A 21,871-nucleotide genomic window follows, 5' to 3' on the forward strand; every position below is an offset into this window, starting at 1 on the left:
TACAGTGCCAACATTTCACACCTCAAAGATTTCCAGGAAGATATCTGTGTGGTGAGGCCTCATGGGGTAACCAGCAATTTGAAACATCTACAGCAAAGTAAATCTGCATATTTTAGGTTTGCGACAACATGTTTACTTTCTCATTTAATTTGGACTTTGTTATACAGGCTGTTATATAGTCATATTGTTTATACAACATGCAAAATGTGATAATTATTCTAATTTTCCAAATATAATTCTGTGCTGTATTCTGCTATATACTGCAGCAATTGTGGTATTGCAGCATAAAGCATCACCAATAAGAACAATCTAGGAAAGTTATAATGGAAAAATGCAATTACTCTTTGATGTTTGACAGCAAGGTCAATGTTTTCTTCTGGCAATAGTCATGATGTTGTTTATTTGCACCAGCTGTGCTAGCTAATACCTTGATTACTTCTGCATGGAGGTAAAACATTCATTATTCCAACATCTTAAACTGACTCATCAATTTTGTTATATTAAAAACTTATGACAGCTTACCAGGTTTGTTCGTTTATAAACTATAAAAATATATAAATTATATTCTAATTACTGTCTTTGTGGTTAATGAAAATAGAATGTAAATATAAGTAACCTAATCTGGATATATTTTGGCATTAATTTTTTTCAGAAAATTATGCTTCAGAAATAATTTATTTCATGATGCCTGGGAACACACACCTCTTGTCAAAGGGATCCTTTTTATTATAATATTTATCTATTCAAAAGCTTACTTAGGAATAGATGTGACAAAACTATTTTAATGTTATTTTTTTAATAGATTTTTAAGAAAGCACCGAATGCATAACTTACACATGTATTTTGCATTTATCCTAAATCCATTATTGACCTTTAGGATCACTAAGATGTATTTGGGATTTATGTTAAAAGATCTGCTTCACTCAGTTATACCTATCCCGCTCCACTTTTTGTCAGGCTACCACTGCATCTCTCTTTCACAGTCAGCATCTCATATAAGATAGTAATTGTACAAAGTTTTATAGAGAGTTAAGTATAGAAACTTTTAAAAAGTTATTTTTTAAGACATGAGTACCTGCTATAAAAGAACATATGTATTTTAACTACTTAATGACGAAGATAGTTAAAGCACAGTTGCATGGAAATAGTTAAAAAAAATTTTGCAGTATACATAACTGAATTACAAACTCCTTTCAAGTTACCACATATAATAAACTCTGTTGGTTAAAAATCTAATGAAAAAAATCTATATGCTTTGCAAAGTCCACACAGCATCCTAACTCGCTTTTAGGAAAGCACGTGTCAACTTTTCAATTGCAATTAGACTTCAGAACAAATAAAAGGCTATTTTAAAAGCTGATCACTCACCTTCGTGGATTTTGAAAAATTCAGGTAAACATAAAATAAACATAGTAATTATTGCTAGTACTAATCTGGAGAGTTCTGATTTTCTCAAAAGCAAGCACATGTCACTGAAGCGCTCCCATCTAACACAGTGGTGGTAACTTCCTTCCTGGTTTAGCTTTTTACTTAGTGCAGACATTATGCAAAATAACCACTATTCATTTCCTTTTTCTAATATGACTTTTCTTTTTACTTGTATGTATGTTGAGTTGTAGAGAGCTAAGTTGTGTTCTTGCATAGGCATAGATAAGGATGATTCAAATGAATACACTGAAGATAAAATTCATGTACCACGATGAAAATAAGAGAAAAATCCTGCACAGAAACTATTTTATTCATTTGAGGCAGTTTTGTTTTAGGAACATCATCCCCTAATGGCCACTTTCATATTCCTTTAAAGAGTAAATGAATTATCTTTGTGAAGCAATTTTGTTCTCATTTGGCCACGAACACTTTTTAAAAATTAGTCAGACCTTCATTATAAAAATGAGTCAGAACCACATGAGTCAGATATGGAGATTTAATTGTTTTATTTATATACATATGCATTTGGACTAGGGGGAAGATAATTTTATTTCATACAGAATCTTTAACACTTTAACAGACATTTAATTTTATCATTACAGCCCAAAGCTTCTGATCTGGCAATAAGTACAATGAACTGAGTGTGAGATGTTCACATGGTCTTTGCTGGTGCATTCTTAAAAGACGACAGATGTGTTGCCAATCTATAGTGTCTTCAGTGTGCATGTTACTGTCCTCTTTACATCAGAAGACTGGATAGAGCCATTACTATTTCTATACATTGTAGACACAATTTTTCAGCTAATCTTTCCAGCTGAAAAAGTGAAGTCTTTCCTTTTGACAACCACCATGATATTCCATAAATTCTTCTTGCAGATGAGACTGCAAAGAACATTTCTGAAATGTTCCAAATAAAAGGACTTTGAATAATGCATATGTAAAAACAATTTGGCTCAAATATAGAGTATATCCAGTATGAAGGATTTAATTAATTCAGAAAGCTCTCTTCTGATGTAGCGTTTTCACCACAACCCATTAAATATTGAGTACTACGAAAATGAAGCAATGCTATTGAAGTTAAAATAAGAAATGTCCTAAAAACAGGAAAGGCCCTTCTTGTCATCTAGTTATCTCAGATGAGTAAGCCAGGTGGAAGCAAATACAGAAGTCATTCTATACAAAGAGTCTTAATGAAGCTGTAGTGAATATAAATATAATGCAATAATTTAAATGTAGCACTTCTTTGCAATGAAACCAAAGCAAAATGAACTGGGTTTTTTTTTGCCAGTATAGTACAACAGAAGCAATAGGATATATATATATAAAAAATCATAGGTATGAATTTAAAAAGTAAAATACTGCACAATTTATATTTGTCATCTGTGAGCAAATTAGCTCTACTTCGTGGGACACCACATTGCCCCTTAAGTGTCTTCCATATCAGTGATTTATATTTGCCTGTTTTCAAGGTTGCATGGTGTTCACCCATCCTTTCAGCCCAGAAGGAACGGAGAAAATGCTGGAAAATAACAGGAGGACTTTGTCAAGTAATATGTGTAACTATTCCTTTCTGATACATTCAGACTTGCATCATTGTTGGTAGCGCCCAAGGTCAAAATAAAAACTGCCCTATAGGATCACGCCCAGGTTCAGCCTGATACAATAACGACCTGCGGAATATGTTGAGTCTCAGATTCTACAGAGGAAGGCTTCCAAGAACTCTGCAGTAAGCAGATGGGGATTATCTATTCAAGGGTACATTTTAGTTTCTCTTCTGTGTTCAGGAGGCCCACGTATGGTGTGTCCGCACGTCCCCCGGAGACACTCTGAGCGTCCTACGCAATTACCCTTATTCAGCTGTGCGCGTGACCTGCTGAATCACATCTGTCTGCGCAGCCTGACCTGCCAACTGATCTGAAAAACATGGGCTTCCCCTCCTGGGGACGTGCTTCCCTCCACCTAGCTCACAATTTTTACACAGCTGGAACCATTAGTACCTTTGAAAATCCTATCCTTCAGGGAAATTTGGTTAAAATTGGCTAAATCATTTAGAGTCAGCTGGGATGAGAAGTGGCAGATAGATAAGCACACAGCCACTTAGGTCACATTTCCTTACAGAATTAGGCGAAGACAGTGGTACGAACCTCATTACCGCATCAGACTCACACCGCCACGCCTCAGCAATGATCTCCAAGGCCTTAAATCAGTTTTATCAGTTGGAGGCACATCTGACTGTCACACAGCCTGTTAATTTGAGAAATTATTCTACCTTGGGATGGCAGAGGTCACTGGTAAGGCATTGCAGAACAAGGCTGGCAAAGGCTGGAATGGGTTTGCCCATTAAAAGGTGCCCATTCCATGCTGCCCCAGCGCCATATGGTGCCAGGGTTCCGAGGGGAGGTTAATGGTGGTGCTGTGTGTCACTGCACGCTTATTCCACTTAAATGGAGGAGTGGGAAGTTATGAAACGCTTGGCTTTGTGGTTTTAGAACACAGGCAAGGGCACACGGGGACAGAATGAGACCTTTCATGGGGTTAATCAAGAGAAATCCCACAGAAGGGGCCGCTGCCCGGCCTGGAGGCGCAGCGCAGAGGAACTGAACGGACGCGGCCCGGCCCCACCGCACGATGCCACACGCTCCCCCGCCCTGGGGCGCGCGGAAGCCGGCGGCGGCGCGCGCGCACCACCTCGGGCCCGGAGGCGGAGCCGGCGAGGTATGGGCGTGGCTCGGCGCCCCGCCCCTGGGTCCTCTCCCCCGCCCCCCCCCCCTCCCCCCGCGTGCGCGGCCGGCCCTTGGGCCGGGGCCGCCCGAGCGCGCAGGGGAGGGGCCGGGAGCGGGGCCCGCGGGGACCCGTTAGCGCCGGGGAGGGATCGCGCAGCGCCCGCCGCCTCCCCTGGCAGAGCGGGTTGCTGGCCGCCGCCGGGGCGGAGCGGGAAGGCAGGGGAGGGGGCGCGGGGGCCTCCCTTGCGGTTTTTCTCTTTCCCCGCCCCTGCCAACCTCGCCCCCTTCCCGGATCTTGAGAGGTGAGGAGGGCGGTCGGGGCTCGGCAGCGAGGGGAGGGGGTCGGCGCTGCCGGGAGGGGGAGGAGAAAGCGGGGAGGAGGGCGAGGGCTAGCGGGGGGCGGGCTTCCACCCTCACCGCGCCGGGCGCTCGGCTGCTGCGGAGAGCGGCTGGTGGCGGCGGCGTCCCGGGGCGTGGGAGCTGTAACGGTCCCCGCGCTGCGGCGGGAGCCCGCGCTCCGCCGAGGTGGCGGCCCCGGCGGGCGGGCCCGAGACGCTGGCCCGGGGAGGCTGCTGCCCCCGGGCCAGGAGGCGGCGGGCTGAGGCGGGAGGGCTGGGGAGCCGGGCACGGCAACGGCGGGTGTGGGGTGCGGGTTCCGTGTCCCGCCGGGCGGGGCAGCCCCTGTGGGTGACTCGGTTCAAAGCGTTCAGAGCGAAGACCCGGTAAAAGTGCACCTAACACGCTAGCCTCTCAGGTATTTGTCCCTTTGTCTCTTAACTCTCACAATCATAATATGAAATAGTGAAAAACTAATTTTTGTTTTTTTTGTGAGACTGGTCGAACAGAGTAGAGGACTGACTGCCAAATACCAAAATGGGGAGTGATGCTGTTACACGGGAAAAAAAAAGTATAAGTGCTGAACATCAAACGACTGCTGTTTATATAGATTATTGGTTCATGTTTCTGCGTAAAGCCTTGTTGTGGCTTTGGGCTTTGAACTTGCCCTGGTTCAGTTGTGTGAACTGTGATGTAGCTCAGCAGCCCAGCTCGAGCCAGGCCGTCCATGTATCTGTATCGGGGTGTTGTAGCAGTGAGCTCAGGGTTTGAACCGTGATGTCAGAGCAGTAAAAAGGGAAGGCTTGGGTTTCTTGATATGTTTGGCTTAAAAGTTAATTATGAAATTATATAAGCTAAAGTCCAGATACAGTCTTATTTTCAAGTGAAAATTATCCATCAACTTTTCTTACTAGCATGAGTAGGAATAAAAATTTGAACTCATGGTTATGTCAGTGTAGCTTTTGTATCTAGACAAACTTTAGTCATTGTGGGGATGGATCCTTTTCAAAAAAAAGATCACAGGATGTGTTTTCATGAGCAGTTAATTAACTTTACCAGAAAAGATCTCTGATCGTTTCTCATGAAAGTATTTTTGGATGAGAATTTCCAGAAATGTGTGGATGAACATTTAAAAACAGAAGTGGAGGGGGGGGGGGTAAAGTGCCTTGTTCTTGAACTTCATAGGTGCATTCCTGATAGAGGAGATTGTGTTCCCATCTCTTGTTTTTCCTGTTTTCCGCTCACTGAACAGTGCTAAGGGCCATAAAGCAGGATAGAACCAAAATAATAACAAACCTAATCTGACTCAGAGAGCGTTTTCCTCTGCCATGCCTCAGCTTCATTGAACTGGCCCTCTGGATGGGCAGATCCACGACAAAAGCTGGCATGTTTTCTCCATGGCAATAGATGTTAACACATTCTATTTCATAGAAATGCAATGACTGCAAATTTAAAATAGAAAAAAAAATTGAATGAAAATGAAAAACTCTTCTATTAGACCATTATGGTGACACAGTAATAGCAAACTGTTGCTAACAATGACAATTCATACTGATGAACTTGTTCCAGTTCTCTGGATGTTGGTATCACCAGTGCTTTTAAAAAGACTTTTACTTGGTTGTGTTGATGTTTTGTGTTTTTGTTGATGTAATTCAGTGTTTCATGGTGTGGTAAAGATTACCTAATCAGACATAATATGACCCAAAAATGAAAGTTTCTACAGTCTTAAGAAGTTACAAAGTGATTTTGCATTTCCCTTACACAACTCCTACAAGGAGGAAGGTTACCTCCTCCCCTGTCAATTAAATTGCCTTTTATTATAGCAATCTTACCGAGTAAAAGAATTCATTAATTACAAACCTAACTATCCATTTTTTGCCTTTTTTTCATAAAACCAAAATTTTTCATTCAAAATATTCAACACAACAACTGCTGACCATAAATACATGTATTGATTTGCTGTATGGCCTTAAAAAAAAACCCAGTTGCCTAGGAGAGATGAGGCTACGTGCTCCAGATGCAAGAATGAGGTGCTGTTACTATTCAGACAGCCAGAAGGTTCTTGCAGCTAGTAGGAAAGATCAGGCCATGAGAGGTCAGATATTAGGTATCACGTTATGCATGCAGGTATCATGTGGGGCTACGTTTTCTTTCATTTTAAAGTGCCTATAGTCAAGTGCCGAGCCCATAGTAAACACACAGTGTTTCAGCAGGCTGGGTTTTCTGAGCAGAGGTCTTGCTTTGGCTGGAAAATTTTTAGTAGCCAGTGCATTAGAAAGGCTTGAGAACCACTGTAACAGGAAGTGTGAATTTTAATAGAGCTGCTCCATTAATTGCAACATGTTCAGTGGCGGTACTTGGCTTTATTTCCCGATACAGTCAGTGTCACTCTTTGGCAACAGTGTTCAGTTTAAGTGCTCCATGTGACAGAGCAGTTCTTCACTGATCTTTCCTTCATGGAATGACAGCTAGCCAAAGTTAGGAGTGAAAATGCACTAAGATAATTTAAAAGAAAAACAAAACAAACCTCTTGGAATCCAATGTTTCTTGAGAATTTATGTATTCAAATTTCATATTCATTTCACCTCTTTCTTTTAGAGTCTTTGTTGTGTATGTAACTTGGGAGTTGTGGAAGGAACCAAGGAGGCAGTTATGCGGTGACATGCTTTTGTTGCCTTCCTCTCAGAAAGTTTAGGAATTGCAAACAAATGGAACAAAGCTCTGTCTGAACAGAGTAGGCAATCTGCTTTCAAAATTCAGCCCCTCTTACATGGTTCTTACTTGTTTGCCCTGTTATTTTACTGCTTCTAGATTTTTTTGGCTACCTCACATTTTTGGAAGGAGGAAGACAAATGGAAGTACATGATTCTTTGAACACCTAGAGATCATTCCGGTGTTACAGGTAATTATTGTATTTACTCACATCTAACAAAAAGTTATGCTGCAAGGAATGTGATTTTTAGCCCACAAAGGTATTGGGTCTTCCTTACACCTGAAATTTCATCTTTTTTGTTATACGTTTTGTGAGGGCTTCTTTCTGGTGAGCATACACAAGCATGAATTGACTTTGCTTTTGTGGACTTCACATCCTGGTGTTTGGAACATTTTTATGTGATTTCATCACTTTTGCTCTTTATCAAAGCATGCTTTATAAAAGACTGTCAGTGTTACTATAAAGCTCAATTTTAATATTTTCAAAATCTGTGAGAAACCTCTAACTTTTAATCATTATGGGAAAAGTGATACTGAATCTGTAAGACAAAATACTGCTTTAGATAAATGCTTGTGAATAGAGGCCCACCAACTGCACAGCCAAATCTCATTACTTCCAACAATTCTGACTGGTTTTCACTTTCTTTTTTTTTTGGCAGGAAAGTAGTAAGACTGTTCTAAGCTACAGCAATTTTCAAAGGGAATAGCTTTGACATTTACACAAAGCAAAGGCATGAAAGAATGTCAAAAACATGAATACATGCAAGACTCTATCTGAACTCTCTGTAAAGTAAAATACTGCTGAAAAAATAGTGATGAGGGTGAGAAAAGCAGACCGATTTAGGAATACTAGGTTTTACTAAAGTGAAAAAGTCTGCTTTCTTGACTGTGAGTTATCTGGTTTGGGACTGTTGATCAAGGAATGTACTCCTTCATTGTCTAGAATTTATTCATGTCATGGTACGAATACAGTAGAGAGATGGTCTTTCTCGCTGTTCATGTCACCATCTGTCACTTCACTGGTGATTTACAATATACATAACATTTTTAACAGTACATGGTTTAATTTGTTCTGTTGTGTGTTTTTTTACCTCTCTGGTTCTTGATAAAGTTTTTGGCATAGTATTTTGTATTATTATTTGTATTTTGGGCGGCTGTAACCTTGGACTAGCTTTCCAGGAGCAAGAAGTTTGCAGGAATGTTGCAGTTCTATGTGCTGGAATAGCAGGAAGTCTGTTTCTAGTAGATGTAGCCCAGAGTGATGGCTGAGCATCAGCTGCAGTGTCCTTCGTGGCTGTCTGCTGAGACAGCTCCAGCCCAGAATTACGCAACTTTTGAGACATAGTTTTCATCTGCGGTGATCACAAAGTACTTGAGAATTCTGGGTGTAGTTATTACAAGGTCTTGCTTTTCTTTAGGCATTTTCTCTGTGTGGCCATCACACTCATGAGTTGAGAATCATAAGTTTGGGATGTTGGCAGCTTGAGTCCATTGGGATCCTCTAATTTATTTGTACTGCTCCTTATTAAACTATTGGTAGGAATTTCAGTATTCTTATATTCTTTTGTATAGATTAATTATACATTTATTTCAGATTTCTAGTATTTACTTCTCTCCCTATTGCACTAAAAAAAAAGGCTAATGTGTTTTTACTTAGTATTTGGGCTGAATGAAATTCATCCACATAAGCTGCTTATACTTAAAAACATATATAAAAACAGCACTTTACTATTCCTATTTCTCTGATCCCAAAGAAGAAGAAGCTTTTAAGACGCCTAATGAGCTTATTCCAAGTTTATGGTTGCCAAAATGTTATAGGCTTCGGCAAGTAATTGGCAGTCAAACTGCTGGCGCTAGCAAAGATGATAATCAGTACCAACAGCAGTAGAGTATTTGATATTATATTACTCTACTATGTGTTTTTCTTAAACGCAGACTTATATAACACCAAAAAAGAACCTGTTTCTTACTCTGCATTCTTGTAATCAATGCCAAATGTTTTAGTGTCGTATAGCAGAATGGTGCTTTTTGTTGCTGCAAACTTAGTGCCCAGGTAGAGGTTGAGAGGCATCTGCTTATGCTTAATGTATTTCTCTGTCTATACTTAGGTCAGATAAATTATAAAGAATGTAAGAATGAAACTCAAGCAAGTGCCAGTCGGTCTTCTTTCAGGTGCCTTGAGATTAAGCTTTGCCTGCAGAGATATTGACACCATTTTATTTATCCTCTCCTTTCTTTAGAAACCTTTCCCAAACAACCTGTTAACCCAGGGGCAATGATAATCTGAAAATTATCATAATTGAGTCACATATGTATGGCATCACGCAATTGGGGAAACCAGTCCTACTTGACTGCCAAGTTTTCTCAGAAATAATAGGCTTTATTTAATTTCTGGTCATAAAGGATTGACCTTTAGGCAGGGTTTTTTCCTCTTTTCCTTTTTTTTTTTGCCTTTTTCCATTTCTTTCCCTCCTCGGTCAATCTATATCCTTGGCGGTATCTTCCACCATAGGTGACATCAACACTTTCCTGAACTTTAGAAATCATTAGAACTACTAAAGTTCCCTAGAAATTACTTTGAGAACAGACCTTTTGTTTTCACTGGTTTGCAGAAATATGGTAGCTCCAGTTACCAAAGTAGATGACCTCCTCCAGGTTGTCAGAATTTTTAGATTTGGCCTGTGCCTTTTTCTCTACTGGTCACGGAAATTAAAAAGAATTTGAATCAAATACCAAAATGTACTCCAAAGAGAAGGAACTGAAAAGGTGGATCACTACAGGAAAAATCTTTATTCCCATCTTACTGCATGGTAGAATGACTAATTATCAAGCATGGCTGCTGATTAGTAATTATGTCTTGTGGACTATGCTAGTATTTTTCCAGAGGACTAATTTATGTAAAGTTGAGAGAGGTGTTGATTTCAATCTCTTTAGAGGAATACTTTGCCAATTAATTACCTCCTGTGGCAATTCTAAGCACAACTGATGTTAAAATTCCTGGTGTCTTCCTTAACAACAGGATATAATTTGAAGAACAATTTTTGATCAGTCACTTGTGTTCTTTCAAGGGCATCCATCCTTTTTTTTTTCAGAATTAATGGAAACCTGTTTATAAAATTGTACAAGATGTTTTTGTAAAACAGTGAAATTTAAGGTAGAGTACTGACTTCATGTCTTTGAAAATGCGTTGGGATCTTGTCCCATTGCCTTAGCTGATACTTTTGTCAAAACAGCTGATATGTGTTGTATTGACTCTATTGAAAATATTTTATTTTATTAAAACTTTAAAAGAATTTAATCAATCTGCTTAAAATTTGTATTGCTTTCCAATTCAAGAAATTGCTACTTAAATAAACATTCTACTTTTATTTTGTGAAAACTCATATGGCCCTTTATTATACAGTCAGTAGTGGTGGATTTTTTTTTCTTGAAAGAGTGTATTCATTATTCTTGACATCTTTTCAGATATATTCTAAGGATAAATACCTTTTTAATTTTGAGAAATGTCACCCCTTACAGTTTCAAAAAGCCACAGCTTGCCCAAATGTTTTGCATAATTACAGCCTTTTAAACTTTGAAAAACATCTTGAAAATGTAAGGTGGTTTTCATGCCTACACTTACTGCATTTTATATGAGGGAGAGGAGGAGCAGAATGTCTTACCTGAAAAGAATGAAAGCCTAAGTAACTAACAAGAGTGCTGTGGACAATGTCATGTTTTCAGACCTGTTTCTGATAGTCTTTCCTTAATTATTTCTTGTGGTTTGCAATTGAAGGCTTTTTGTTTGGCTGGGGAGGCTTTCTGTCTCCAACAATAAAGCAGTTCTCACCTTGGCAAAGCATTACACTAGTAGCATTGGAAAGAACAACATTAAATGAAAAGTTAATTAATTTTGTGAAACGCTGGATATTATGAGGCCAGAACCATGACTATTTCTTCATCACTCTTTGCTTTTGTGATTACAGTATTCTGTATTTGGTTAAAAAGAAATCTCTCCTCTCCAATCTCAGTTCTGATTAAAACTTAAACCTGTAAGAAGAGAGGCTCTGCAGGAAACAATTCCTTTACTAACTGGTGTCTGAGGTATGTTTTTCTTCTGAAATGCTGTATTAATTACAATTACTGAGAAAGAAATAAAAAAGACAGTATTGTGAAAAACTAAACTCAAAACATAAAAAATAATTCAACTTTGCAGTTTTAAGTTTTAAATTGAGTGGATTTTTTTACATTTTTGAACAGTTTCTGCTCTGCCTCCTGCTGGTTTCCCCTCACGTTCTCTCTTATCGTCTTTTAAAATCAGTTTAATTAATAGACAGTGTATCTTAAAAGCCGGACTTAGATGGAGGAGAATGTATTTCCTATTCTTCCCTCCATGATTCACATAATTTTTTCAGATTAAGTGGGAGTGTGGTAGTGTGATCTGCTTACTTTTTTTTAGCCCTGTCATGCTCCATGCTCCTTGTGGTGGCTGTATTTGCAGCTGCAACAACTGTTTACACGTTACATTTTTAATATTGACTTTGAATAGGAAGAACTTGCAGCTTATTGAAGTATATGCAGTTTTATTTTCTAAGAACTCCCTTTTCTGGCACTTCTGTATTCATTTTTGCTGTACGTTATTAATGAAAGGGAAAGGGCAATGAAGGAGGAGAGAGGAAAGAAAAACCTGTGGTCAGGTCTTTATACCATCTTGCTCTTAAAATCTTTTTTTCAAAGTATGCTGAGCTGTTGTGCAATCATAGCTATTCAGAACCGAGAAAAGCAAATAATTACCTTATTTCAAACCTCTTTTAGGTTATTTTTTAAATGCTTGTATTTTTTTCTGATGTATCTTCTACCTCCCTTGCTTTCTCCAATATTTTTTGAAGTGCTAAGAGAAAATACTGATAAAATTTTGATATGGGCTATATTGGCATGATGGTGATGATGTAATCTGTCTGGTAGGGATTTGAGTTGATTTGTGTAGAAATAGTATCATTCATTATTAAAAAAAAAAAAAGGCACACACCATTCTTATGCTTACTGTAGCCTCAATTTCAGAGCCAACAAAACTTGTCAGCATCACACTGAAGTAACCTGTAGAACAGAAGAAATACCCATAGCACCAGGCTATGTAATATGATATACATTCATAGTTTGCAATAAGACAAGAAAGGTTTACTAATCTGAACAGTAAAGAATGCAAATAGTAATATGGCTGCATTTCCAACTTAATTAAATGTTTACAAGTACTGTGTTAGAGGAGACAAAGGAGAAGCTCATGGGAAGACAAGGTTTTTTGTCAGTGGTTTTGGTGGTTGGATTATTTGAAAGCAAGTTTTTACGTGTTACCAGCATGGACATTTTATGTTGACTTTTGCACAAATAAGCCATTAGCCTGGTAGTTGCTTTTCAGATGAATAAACAATGTAGAGTGCTTTACTTATTATATCCATATGCATTTGTCTGGTGAATATTCCAAAATGTATTCTAATATTCTAAAAAGAACTACCTTTGAATATTAAAGGAACACTTGGTCCTTGCCAAAGATGAAAGTAAAGTTTAAGTCTTGCCCTTTTACATGCAGTAAGAGAAATGCTATTTTGGATGTAAATGTAATCACAAGCTTGTGCCTTCAAACTATAATTAAGGCATTAAGAAAGCAGAGCATTTAATGATGCTATCATAATGTAATAAGGCTTGGCAAGTTCTTCACGAAGAACCATAGCGTTTTAGAGTTGGAAGTATTTTCCAAGGAAATAAAAGTAATTAACTAAAATTAATCTATGAGTTTATAAAAATGCAGGCAGATCAAGTGATAAGTAGTAGAACTACTTTGTACTTCCTCTGACTTCTGGGACATTTTTTTTTCATTAACAACTACAAATTTAAATTGCACCTTTGCATAAGAAATCCACTGATGTTTTGTCCAAAGAGCAATTGTATTTAAAACACATTAAGTTATTGTTTTAGTAAATATTCAAACATTATTGTTTGAAAGCTTTACAAGCTCAATGAATGAGAATACTTTTTAGAAACATTAAAAGCTGAATTAAGAATTTTTAAAACTTTGAGCTAATGGGGAGGATAGATAGATGGGCAAATGATTGCAAACCGTCTAAATCTGATGAGATCTACATGCAGTAGTACAAATGTTGGTTTTGTATCTCCCTTGAGAGTTACACAGAGTTGATAGGAGAAAAAGAAAAAAAAACACCGGCTAAGCAAATAGTGGAAGTTTTTTTCCCTCAATTATACCTTCTCCTTCTGACAGTTTAGCCATCTGGGTTCAAGAGTTTTCTCTGTTTTGAGTATGCTGCTGTGATATTGGCCTCAGGACCACAGTTTGGGTCGTCGTCCTGCGTTCCTCCTGGGGGTTGGTTTCCATGGCTGTTGTCTGCTGCTCATTCTGTGCAGAACAGGAAATGTTGTAGGATTCCTGTATAAACGGGTTGAGGCAGCTAAAGTGGGGATCAGTACAGCTAATAGGATAGCAGAATAGTTAACTCTGCAAGTACTTTAACGATGTAAAGGTTTAATAGATGGTCTAGACTTTTACAATTGCTGCTGTCTTTTTCAAGGTCATTTCAGTTTTACACAGTTCCCCAGATGAGCTGGATTTATGTCTTTTGGCTTATCAGTTCCTCCCTAATAACATTTGTGACTACTTGCCAATTTTGGTCAAACTCTGGCAGAATAGAGCCTTTATTGTGTTTAAATTCCTGAAAGATTTTGAAAATAGATGGGTAGGCTTGCCAAATAAGTAATACTACTTGACCTGCCAGCTGATGAGCCAGTCTGCTTCTGGGTCTGAACGCGACAAAGGATTTGTTTGTCTTGCCTGTGCTGGGATGTGCGTGCATGTGGGTGAGGGAAATGATGTGAGATGAAGCATGCAGGAGAACTGGAGGTATTGTTAGAAGAGTTTGTAAAATAAGTATTAGTGAGGAACCTGAGGTTACTTCTGCATGAAGCTGCAGAGACAGAATGGAGAACTTAAGAAACCAGTTTACTGATTATATTTAGCAATATTTGGTGACTTGATACATAGTTTAATGTGAGATTTAATAGTATCCAAATACAGAATTAAAGGATATTTTTGCTTATGTGCCTCAGATACTTATTATTGTAAGCAACATTGACTCAAGGCAGAAGGCTAGTTTTATTTTAGAGTGAAGGAGATGATTAAATGTACTGTGAATAGTTCTGCATGTGTTTTTTTTTTCCTAATAATGCTTCCTTGAGCAAAATCACTGGCAGAATCAATTGAAACCTTTAATTAACATCTCTAATTTAATCATGTTGCTTTTACGACTTTGTGAAGCTTATTGTAACATGAAAAACCTATCATCAAGATACAATGCTTGTAATTACAGCAAGTAGTACAAGGCATTTTATTGTGTGTTTATAAACAAATATATGTATGATCCAATTTAAACATCTCTGGGACTGTTTGAGTGTGAATACTGCTCTCTGGTATTGATCTGTGATTTCAGTGCTTAATTTCAAATTTATAGTTATTGCTGTAAATATCACTTTCTACGGAGAAATAAGATTAAAGAGCTGAGTGTTCTGCTCTGCAAGATGATAATACTTTCTAGTAATGTATAGCTGTCAGCTACTAGTGCATCTAATTATAAACAGGATTTTTAGTAGTGATTGGTGATGATTCATCTCACAAGTCCTTATTTGGAACATGAACACTTAAATGCTCTTTTAAAAACCTTTCCTATAATACATATATTTCATAAGAAATTGACATAATTTCTTTGTGTGGCATTTCTTGCGTAGTCATTGCTTCATCTGTGTTCAGTGAATTGTATAAAGAACGATCATCACTGGCAAGCTGAATTGAGGAAATGTTATTCTGCACCATACTGTTATATTGAAGTAAATAATATATATTTACAGTTTGCACAGAAAATCTTAATACCACACATGGGGAGGCGGGGAAGCATGTGCGCATACAGTATCCTTTTGATAATGTTCTAACAAAATGCTTCTAAAGTATTTCTTTAAAAAGTAAGGCACTTAGTACTTTTGTTTATATGTATAAAAGATGAAAGGACTATTTCATTTAGCAGGAGGATGAGAATAACCTGTTATGGAGCAACATTTCCATTCAGTAGGGTGGAACTGACGTGTTAAATTCCTCTCCTCCTCTACATCTAGTTATCGTAGTTGGCAGATATCTTCTGTGCTTGTAAGGATCATAACCATGAACTGGCAGTAGATCAAAATGTTTTCTTTTTTTATCTGCCTAATTTAGCTTACCAAAATGGTCGATTTCTATCCAGCTGTTAATTTTAAGGCTCTGATGGCATAAATGCACTTAATTGATGTGAGTGCACAAGTAGAACTAAGATGCTCATTTGATAGCTTATGTTGTTTTCATATTACTTGTATGATAAATGCAGATTGTTATTAATTAAAATAAGTCTTTACTTGTAACAGCAGCCATTCCTGTAAAGTCAGTGTAAGTCCTCTAAGGTCTAGTTTAAGTTTAAATCCGTAAGTTCATGGAATAAGTAGATGATGGTCAATTAGATACTTGATTTCTCTTTTGCTGCCTTACAAAGAGATCAACAGTTCACACAATCGCAGAATGCCTGAGACTGGAAGGCACCTCTGGAGGTCACCTGGTCCAGCCTCCCCTGCTTGGGCAGGGTGACCCAAAGCAGGTTGCCAAGCGCCATGTCCAGACAGCTTTTGACTGTCTCCAAGGGTATAAACTCCACAACCTTCCTGGGCAACCTGTACTCAGTCATCCTCACACTGAAAAAGTGTGTCCTTATGTTTAGGTGGAACCTCTTGTGTTCTAGTAATTGCCTGTTGCTGCTTGTCACAAATGTTCTCTGTGAACCAGTATGATGCTTGAGCTAAAAACATATAGGATCTAACAGTGTAGTTTTCAATTGCATATGGAAATCTTTGTACCTCCCCCTGCCTCATCTGAATAAAATAAACAGCAAACCAGGCTGTTGTTCTGTATGGGTTTTCTTGTGCTGCTGCTGAGCTGAGTGCTCTCAAGTCAGTGCTTCTGAACATATGGCTTGCAACTCCTGAGGGAAATGTGCAATGCAAAGTGGCAGAAAGTTGCAGTGTGGTGCCAGTAATTTGGCGGCAGCTCATTTCTGCCAGTCAGAACAATGAATTTAAGTGCATACAGTCAGCAACTGTGGGGTGTTTTCCTCTCTCTTGGATGAATTAAGCTGTTGCTCCTGTAAAGGACTTTTTACATAACCATGAGCCAGAAGTGTTTGCGCATATTAAAAACACTGGGATAGGAAGTGATTATTGTTTTATAGAACACAGAGCACAAACGTAGCTATCTTCTTGAAGTCTTTGTTGAGCTATTTCTGTAATTTTGGGGATGGAACGCAGGAACAGGGAACAAAAAAGGAAGTAAACATTTAACATTTCTTTTAACATAGGTGTAGTTATAAGCAGAATTGCAGTTTCGGATTTGTCTGTCACAGTTTTCTTTGAAAAGCTATTCTAATGCCTCAAATTAATATTTTAATGTTTAAAAATCCCTTTTAAAAAGTGTTAAATTTTGAATGCCTTTTTATGCTGTAAGTATGCATTTGATTAATTGATGAATATCTTACGGTCAGTGAACCTTTCCTGTGGTTTAGAATACATAACCAGGATCGCTAATCATTGGCAATAATATATTACTTTATCACATTTTAATGAGTCTAGTTATGTCTAAAATATCTTTTTATATTTAATGCTTTCATTAAGCTGTATTTTTTCAAGAGAGAAACAACTCTTACAGTCAAGACAAAGACTTTATCTAATTATTTTGACATTTTCATTTTTAACTGGCACTTAGAAAATATTTATGATCCTTTTAAGGACTAGCTGAGCCTTTATGCCCTTAGATCTTCAATTTAAAAATGGATAATTTTAAATCAGTGTGACAGACTAAATAACTTGAAAATGCCCTGAAGTTGGGTGGTGATAGTTTTTTTTGAAGCCAAACCATAGCAGTGACAGGAAAAAGTTACCATGCAAAGTCGCGTTGAGATTCAAATCTTAGAAATGCCTCAGAAAAGTATTCCATAAACATATTTGTTTATCTGAAAATTTAGCTGACTTCCTAGTGAAAAAGGAAAAGTCATAATGAATAAAAGCACTTAACCTTATTATTTAAATAATATTTTTTCTGTATTTCCCAGTGCTGCGCTTAATAACATTTAGAGTATATCTTCCTCAAAACAAAGTAAAAGTATCTTAGGAGTTAAAATGTCTAAATTCTAACTAGTTATGCTGGGTTGCAATCTTCCTTTAACACTCATATGAATAAACAAGAATAAACAAAGAATGTCAGAAGTTTTTGGCTAGTAAAAGAATATTTTTATCTCTGTGGAAATAAACTGTTCTGAAGATCTTGAGAAGAGCAATTTATAAAACTGTTGTGCCATGTTCTTGGTGTTACCTATTTCCACAATTGCAGATTTAACATGCGGTATGCATTTAAGTGGCTTCCTTTTGTTCAGAAGGCAGAATCTGGAAAATGGTCCCCCACTGCAATCTGTAGGAATGTATTGTTACTTCGGGGAGCTGCTCATATGAGAGAAGTTGTGTACTTCGTTGCTGAGGTGCTCCACTCTTAGGAATATCAATCTGATCAGTCAAAATCAAAGTTCTCAAAATTATCTCCACAGTAAGCTTACACTACCTTGTTAAAGTGAACAGAACTGTGTTCTCCATGAGGACAGCGTACCTGTGTTTAAAATGTTACGGTTCATCACAAAATAGAAAACGGTTATTCAGCTGCAACAATGACAAAGGTCAGGAAAAAAATGGGGTTTAAGCACTCTTGGTTTTTCATTAAACAAAAAGTTTTGTCTTAGTAAATGAAAAAAATATTTTGGAATCCTTACAAAGTCTGTGTATGCTGTGTGTGACCAAGATGGTACCGTTCAGCTCACCTTTTTGGCAGGAAGTGGGTTAGTGCATCAGAAAGATGTGTGATGGGAGGCCATAGGCTCGGGCTGGGCATTTGGCTTTATGAGCACCAGTCACCAGCCAAAATGTCAAAGATGCAGTTTGGGTGAGCCTAGTAAGTGAAAGTCCTAACACTTCATCATTGGGATCTCCTCAGAAGTCTGTTAACTCCAGCAGGGGACCTGATAAAAGCATACATTTTTCATAGTAATAAAGATTGTCCAGAGCAAGAAGAGGCTCTCAGTTATTTCTCAGCAATGTTGTCAATTTAAACTGAAGAATTAAGTGGAACTTGTCTCATCTGGCCCTTTGTTTTACAAACTTGTACCTTATTTATATGAAACAGAACTATTTTAGATATTTATGCAGTCTGTCCTAGAACTGTAATTTGGGAGAGTCTATAGAGGAGCAAGAGTACGTATAATCTATAAAAATGAAAGAAAATAAAAAACAGTTTTCTGTTTTGGTCTCTTAAGGTTTTGTTTTCAGATCTCCGTTTGAGCCCGTAGCTTCACAGCCGACGAAAAGCAGTAATGAGGCTGTATTTCCCAGTAAGTCATAAGAAAGTGCTGAAAAAGCACTAGAATCGGCAAATCTGCCATTTTCTTAGTAGACTTGTACTGGGACAGTTTGAATTTTAAATGAGTCTGTTATACAAGAAAAAGAATCCAGGTCAGTCCTTATGTATAATGGATTAACCATACCAGCAGAAATAAAGGCATTTAAAGCTTACTTTCTGCAGTTTAATGGGTAATTAAAATACTACTGCAGTGATGAATGTTAACAAATACACCAGTTGCTTGTCCTGCTTCTTCACCTTAGATGAACACCTGACACTGACAAAAAGTGTAAGGAGAGCATAAATAAAAAGATGCTGTTTTGTTATTACTTTTTAAACTGTACTGTAGTTTCACCCAACTTGCAGTTACACAAATGATGGTGTTTTAACACTGCATTTGAATTTTAAGAACTAGCTGCACATGTATGAGGTGAGTAGGATCTACATGTCATATCATTTTGGTTAAACATCTGTACAATTTTTATGCTGATATTGTAAAATATTATCCTTCTTAAATATTTCCCTTTTATTTGTCTGTATTTAGATGAAATCCCCAGGAAAGATGGTAAAAACTTTATATGTTTACCTACTGAATCATGTCACCTTCCAAGTATCTCCAGCTGTTTTCTGACCATGTTGTTGGTGATACAGGTTCTGGCAGGCCAGGGTGCTGGCAAGGTCTGCATTCCAACATGCAGCACCTCTCTATAGACAACAGCTGGAATGCTGGCTCTGTAGAAATGAGCTTTGCTAGCATTTGTGAGAAGCATTGTCATAAACAACTGTGTTCTGAACAAAGATGGGTGAGCTTTCCAGGTTAAAACTTGCCCTTTCAGCCTTGTGCTTCTCAAGCAAATAGCGTTATTTACCCCTGGCATTGAGTATGGAATGGAGCGTTTGTTTTCTGGGTGGCAAAACTGGGCACTGTTTAAGTTTTCATATGGGCTCTGCATATAACCTATTTTAAAGAACACTGCAGGTATCCTAATTACAAGATTGCATATTTTGTAGCTCATCATGTTCGTCTGAGAGGCAGTGACTTTCAATTTTGATGAAAACTGTAAGTAGAAAAGAAGAACTTATAAATTTGTTATGTATGTATTGGAGAGTTGAACAGACTAGCTGAACTGTGAAGGTTGAAAACATAGATCCATTTATCGAGGACTGATAAAATTCAGTGCCTCTTTGTTGTTCTGAAATGGTTATTACTATTTGCATGTGATCAGAATGAGTCTTAGCACTTTATACCCAACTAGCTCCATATGTCATCAGGAAATAGGCTGTTTTTCATAGGAAATGTAAATTGGCCATTGTGTATTTTGTCCTTTTGGCTTTCTCTTCCTCATTAAGTAAAAACTTCTGTTGGCTATTTTAATAATTACATAAATTGCATACCTAGGGGGAATTCTGTCTCAAAAGTATGCATCCCTCTTTCTCAATGGTCCATCACAGTATTTTTAATCTAATCTGGAACAGCCCATTGTATGTGATTAGAAAGAAGCCTTTTGAGAAGTCGTCTTTTGTTGTCTATTTTGCAGGGTGTGTGTCTGGTGTCTTGGATAGTAACCAGTTAGCTTTTTCCTGCTTTTGCTTCTAGTGATGTGTAAGTGAATGGAAACAATTATCCCATTTTAGTTAGAAATGTTCCATTTCTGCAGACCTAGACTTGAATCAAAGCACATCGAGATGAAAGGCTGAATAACCCAGTACTAGTCTCTTGAGCTCTCCAGGCTGCTCTTGTCCTTTTTAAGTTAGTGCATGTCCTATAATGAGAAAAAGAATTATTTACAGTTCAGCTTCTCCTCAGCATAATCATTTATCTTTGGATTGGTTTTAAGTCTTTTCTGTAAATTTATTCTTTAGCAGAACAGAAAGATTTTTTTTTTTTTCCTCTGTAGTGGCAAGAGTTAACAGAATAAGAAGCAGAGTCTAAGATGCAGGACAGGAATTGCTCCTCTGTCATTTGTGGTTTAAGAAAAGGGGGTGGTATTCATCTCTTGAAAGGGCTTTAATGAATACTGTTCGGTGTTTTTGAAAGATAATGGTCAGAGAAGAGCAACAGAAACAGCCTTGGAGCTTTTAGAATAAACTGATTAGCATTTTTTCTGATTGAGGTGACCTCTTTTTATCTGTTTTTTTTCACTGTCTCTTGCTTTTTGTTTATATTCAAATGACACACCGTTAAAGAAGCCTTTTTTATGCGAATGCAATTCTTTATCCCCTCCTTCTGTAGAAAATCTGCTTGCCACAGACAGGCAGAGCATGTGTTCCTCTTGTCTTGGTTGGGTGCACAAATCTTCTTTTATGTGTGCTGCTTCTTACCCTGTTGCCTAGACGATCACTGCCTTTCACTAAGGATGTCTGGTTCTCGTAGAGAGTTTGACGTGAAGCAGATTTTAAAAATCAGATGGAGGTGGTTTGGTCATCAGGCATCAACCCCTAACTCCGCAATTGAAAACCACCCAGGAGACTTATGGAATAGAGGACAAAATGTAACGACGGGTGGCACAAAGTTCTTAGATTCAGGTAACCTACCTTTAACAGCAGTTGGTTACAGAAGGTCCAGCCAACAGGATTTGCAGAGTTCAGCTCCTTGGCCAATGGCATCTGCCTCAGAAATCCCTGCATTTGAATTCTCAGCAGAAGACTGTGGAGGTGCACATGGGCTTGACAGACAAGAAACAGATGATAAAGCAAGTGAAGAAGAAAATGAATCGGACAGCAGTTCCTGCAGGTTAATTATTACTTTCCTATTGTGAGAAATGTATTTTCATTTCATGTTCACAGATAGCATGCATACATAGGCTAGCGCTTATTCTACATTAAAATGATTCAGCAAGCTAGCAGCTGCTGTGCATCAGAAACAGAAAATTATTTATAACCAGGGCTCTGTGTGTTTACTAGGACCTTTTTAAAAGGCAACTTTAGTCAATGTGGATGCACATCAAAAAAAAGCAAATGTGGATGCAATCATGTTTTAGATAATGTGCCAGGTACATGCTGCTATGAACAAGGTACTATATTACATGGTAATGTCACAGAATGCTTTCTAAACTGTTTTGAAGAGACGCTGATTGTTCAGTTATGCTGCGAATTAATCCCATACCACTTAGGAGAAAACAATAAAAATACAAGCTTCTTGTCACTCTTATGTTTCTATTTGTTTCTATAGGTGAGG

The 21,871-nt window shown here is 38.0% G+C and overlaps 2 protein-coding genes across 19 annotated transcripts in view; one reads left to right on the forward strand and one right to left on the reverse strand.

Annotated features, from left to right (window-relative positions):
• The window catches only part of TMEM156 (transmembrane protein 156), a 49,351-nt gene extending 47,793 nt beyond the window's left edge, over window positions 1-1,558 (reverse strand). For all 6 annotated transcript variants that reach the window (XR_010472526.1, XR_010472525.1, XM_065062643.1 and 3 more), the window contains exon 1: window positions 1,369-1,558. Coding sequence is in view for 4 of the 6 variants with exons in the window: in XM_065062643.1 (XP_064918715.1) it covers window positions 1,369-1,543 (175 nt within the window). In the remaining 2 variants the exon portion in view is untranslated. The remainder of the gene's footprint in view (window positions 1-1,368) is intronic.
• Window positions 1,559-4,206: 2,648 nt separating this feature from the next.
• The window catches only part of KLHL5 (kelch like family member 5), a 59,151-nt gene continuing 41,486 nt past the window's right edge, over window positions 4,207-21,871 (forward strand). For 2 of the 13 annotated variants that reach the window (XM_065062623.1, XM_065062625.1), the window contains exons 1-2: window positions 4,208-4,453; window positions 7,299-7,389. Coding sequence is in view for 6 of the 13 variants with exons in the window: in XM_021286035.2 (XP_021141710.2) it covers window positions 21,051-21,427 (377 nt within the window). In the remaining 7 variants the exon portion in view is untranslated. Of the gene's footprint in view, window positions 4,454-4,747; window positions 4,906-7,298; window positions 7,390-11,164; window positions 11,283-21,027; window positions 21,428-21,871 lie in introns of those variants that run through there. The other 11 variants (XM_021286040.2, XM_021286041.2, XM_021286036.2 and 8 more) reach the window with 7 other exon arrangements.

This window comes from Columba livia, chromosome 4 (genome assembly GCF_036013475.1).
Source record: "Columba livia isolate bColLiv1 breed racing homer chromosome 4, bColLiv1.pat.W.v2, whole genome shotgun sequence".
NCBI classification, from domain to species: Eukaryota; Metazoa; Chordata; class Aves; order Columbiformes; family Columbidae; genus Columba; species Columba livia.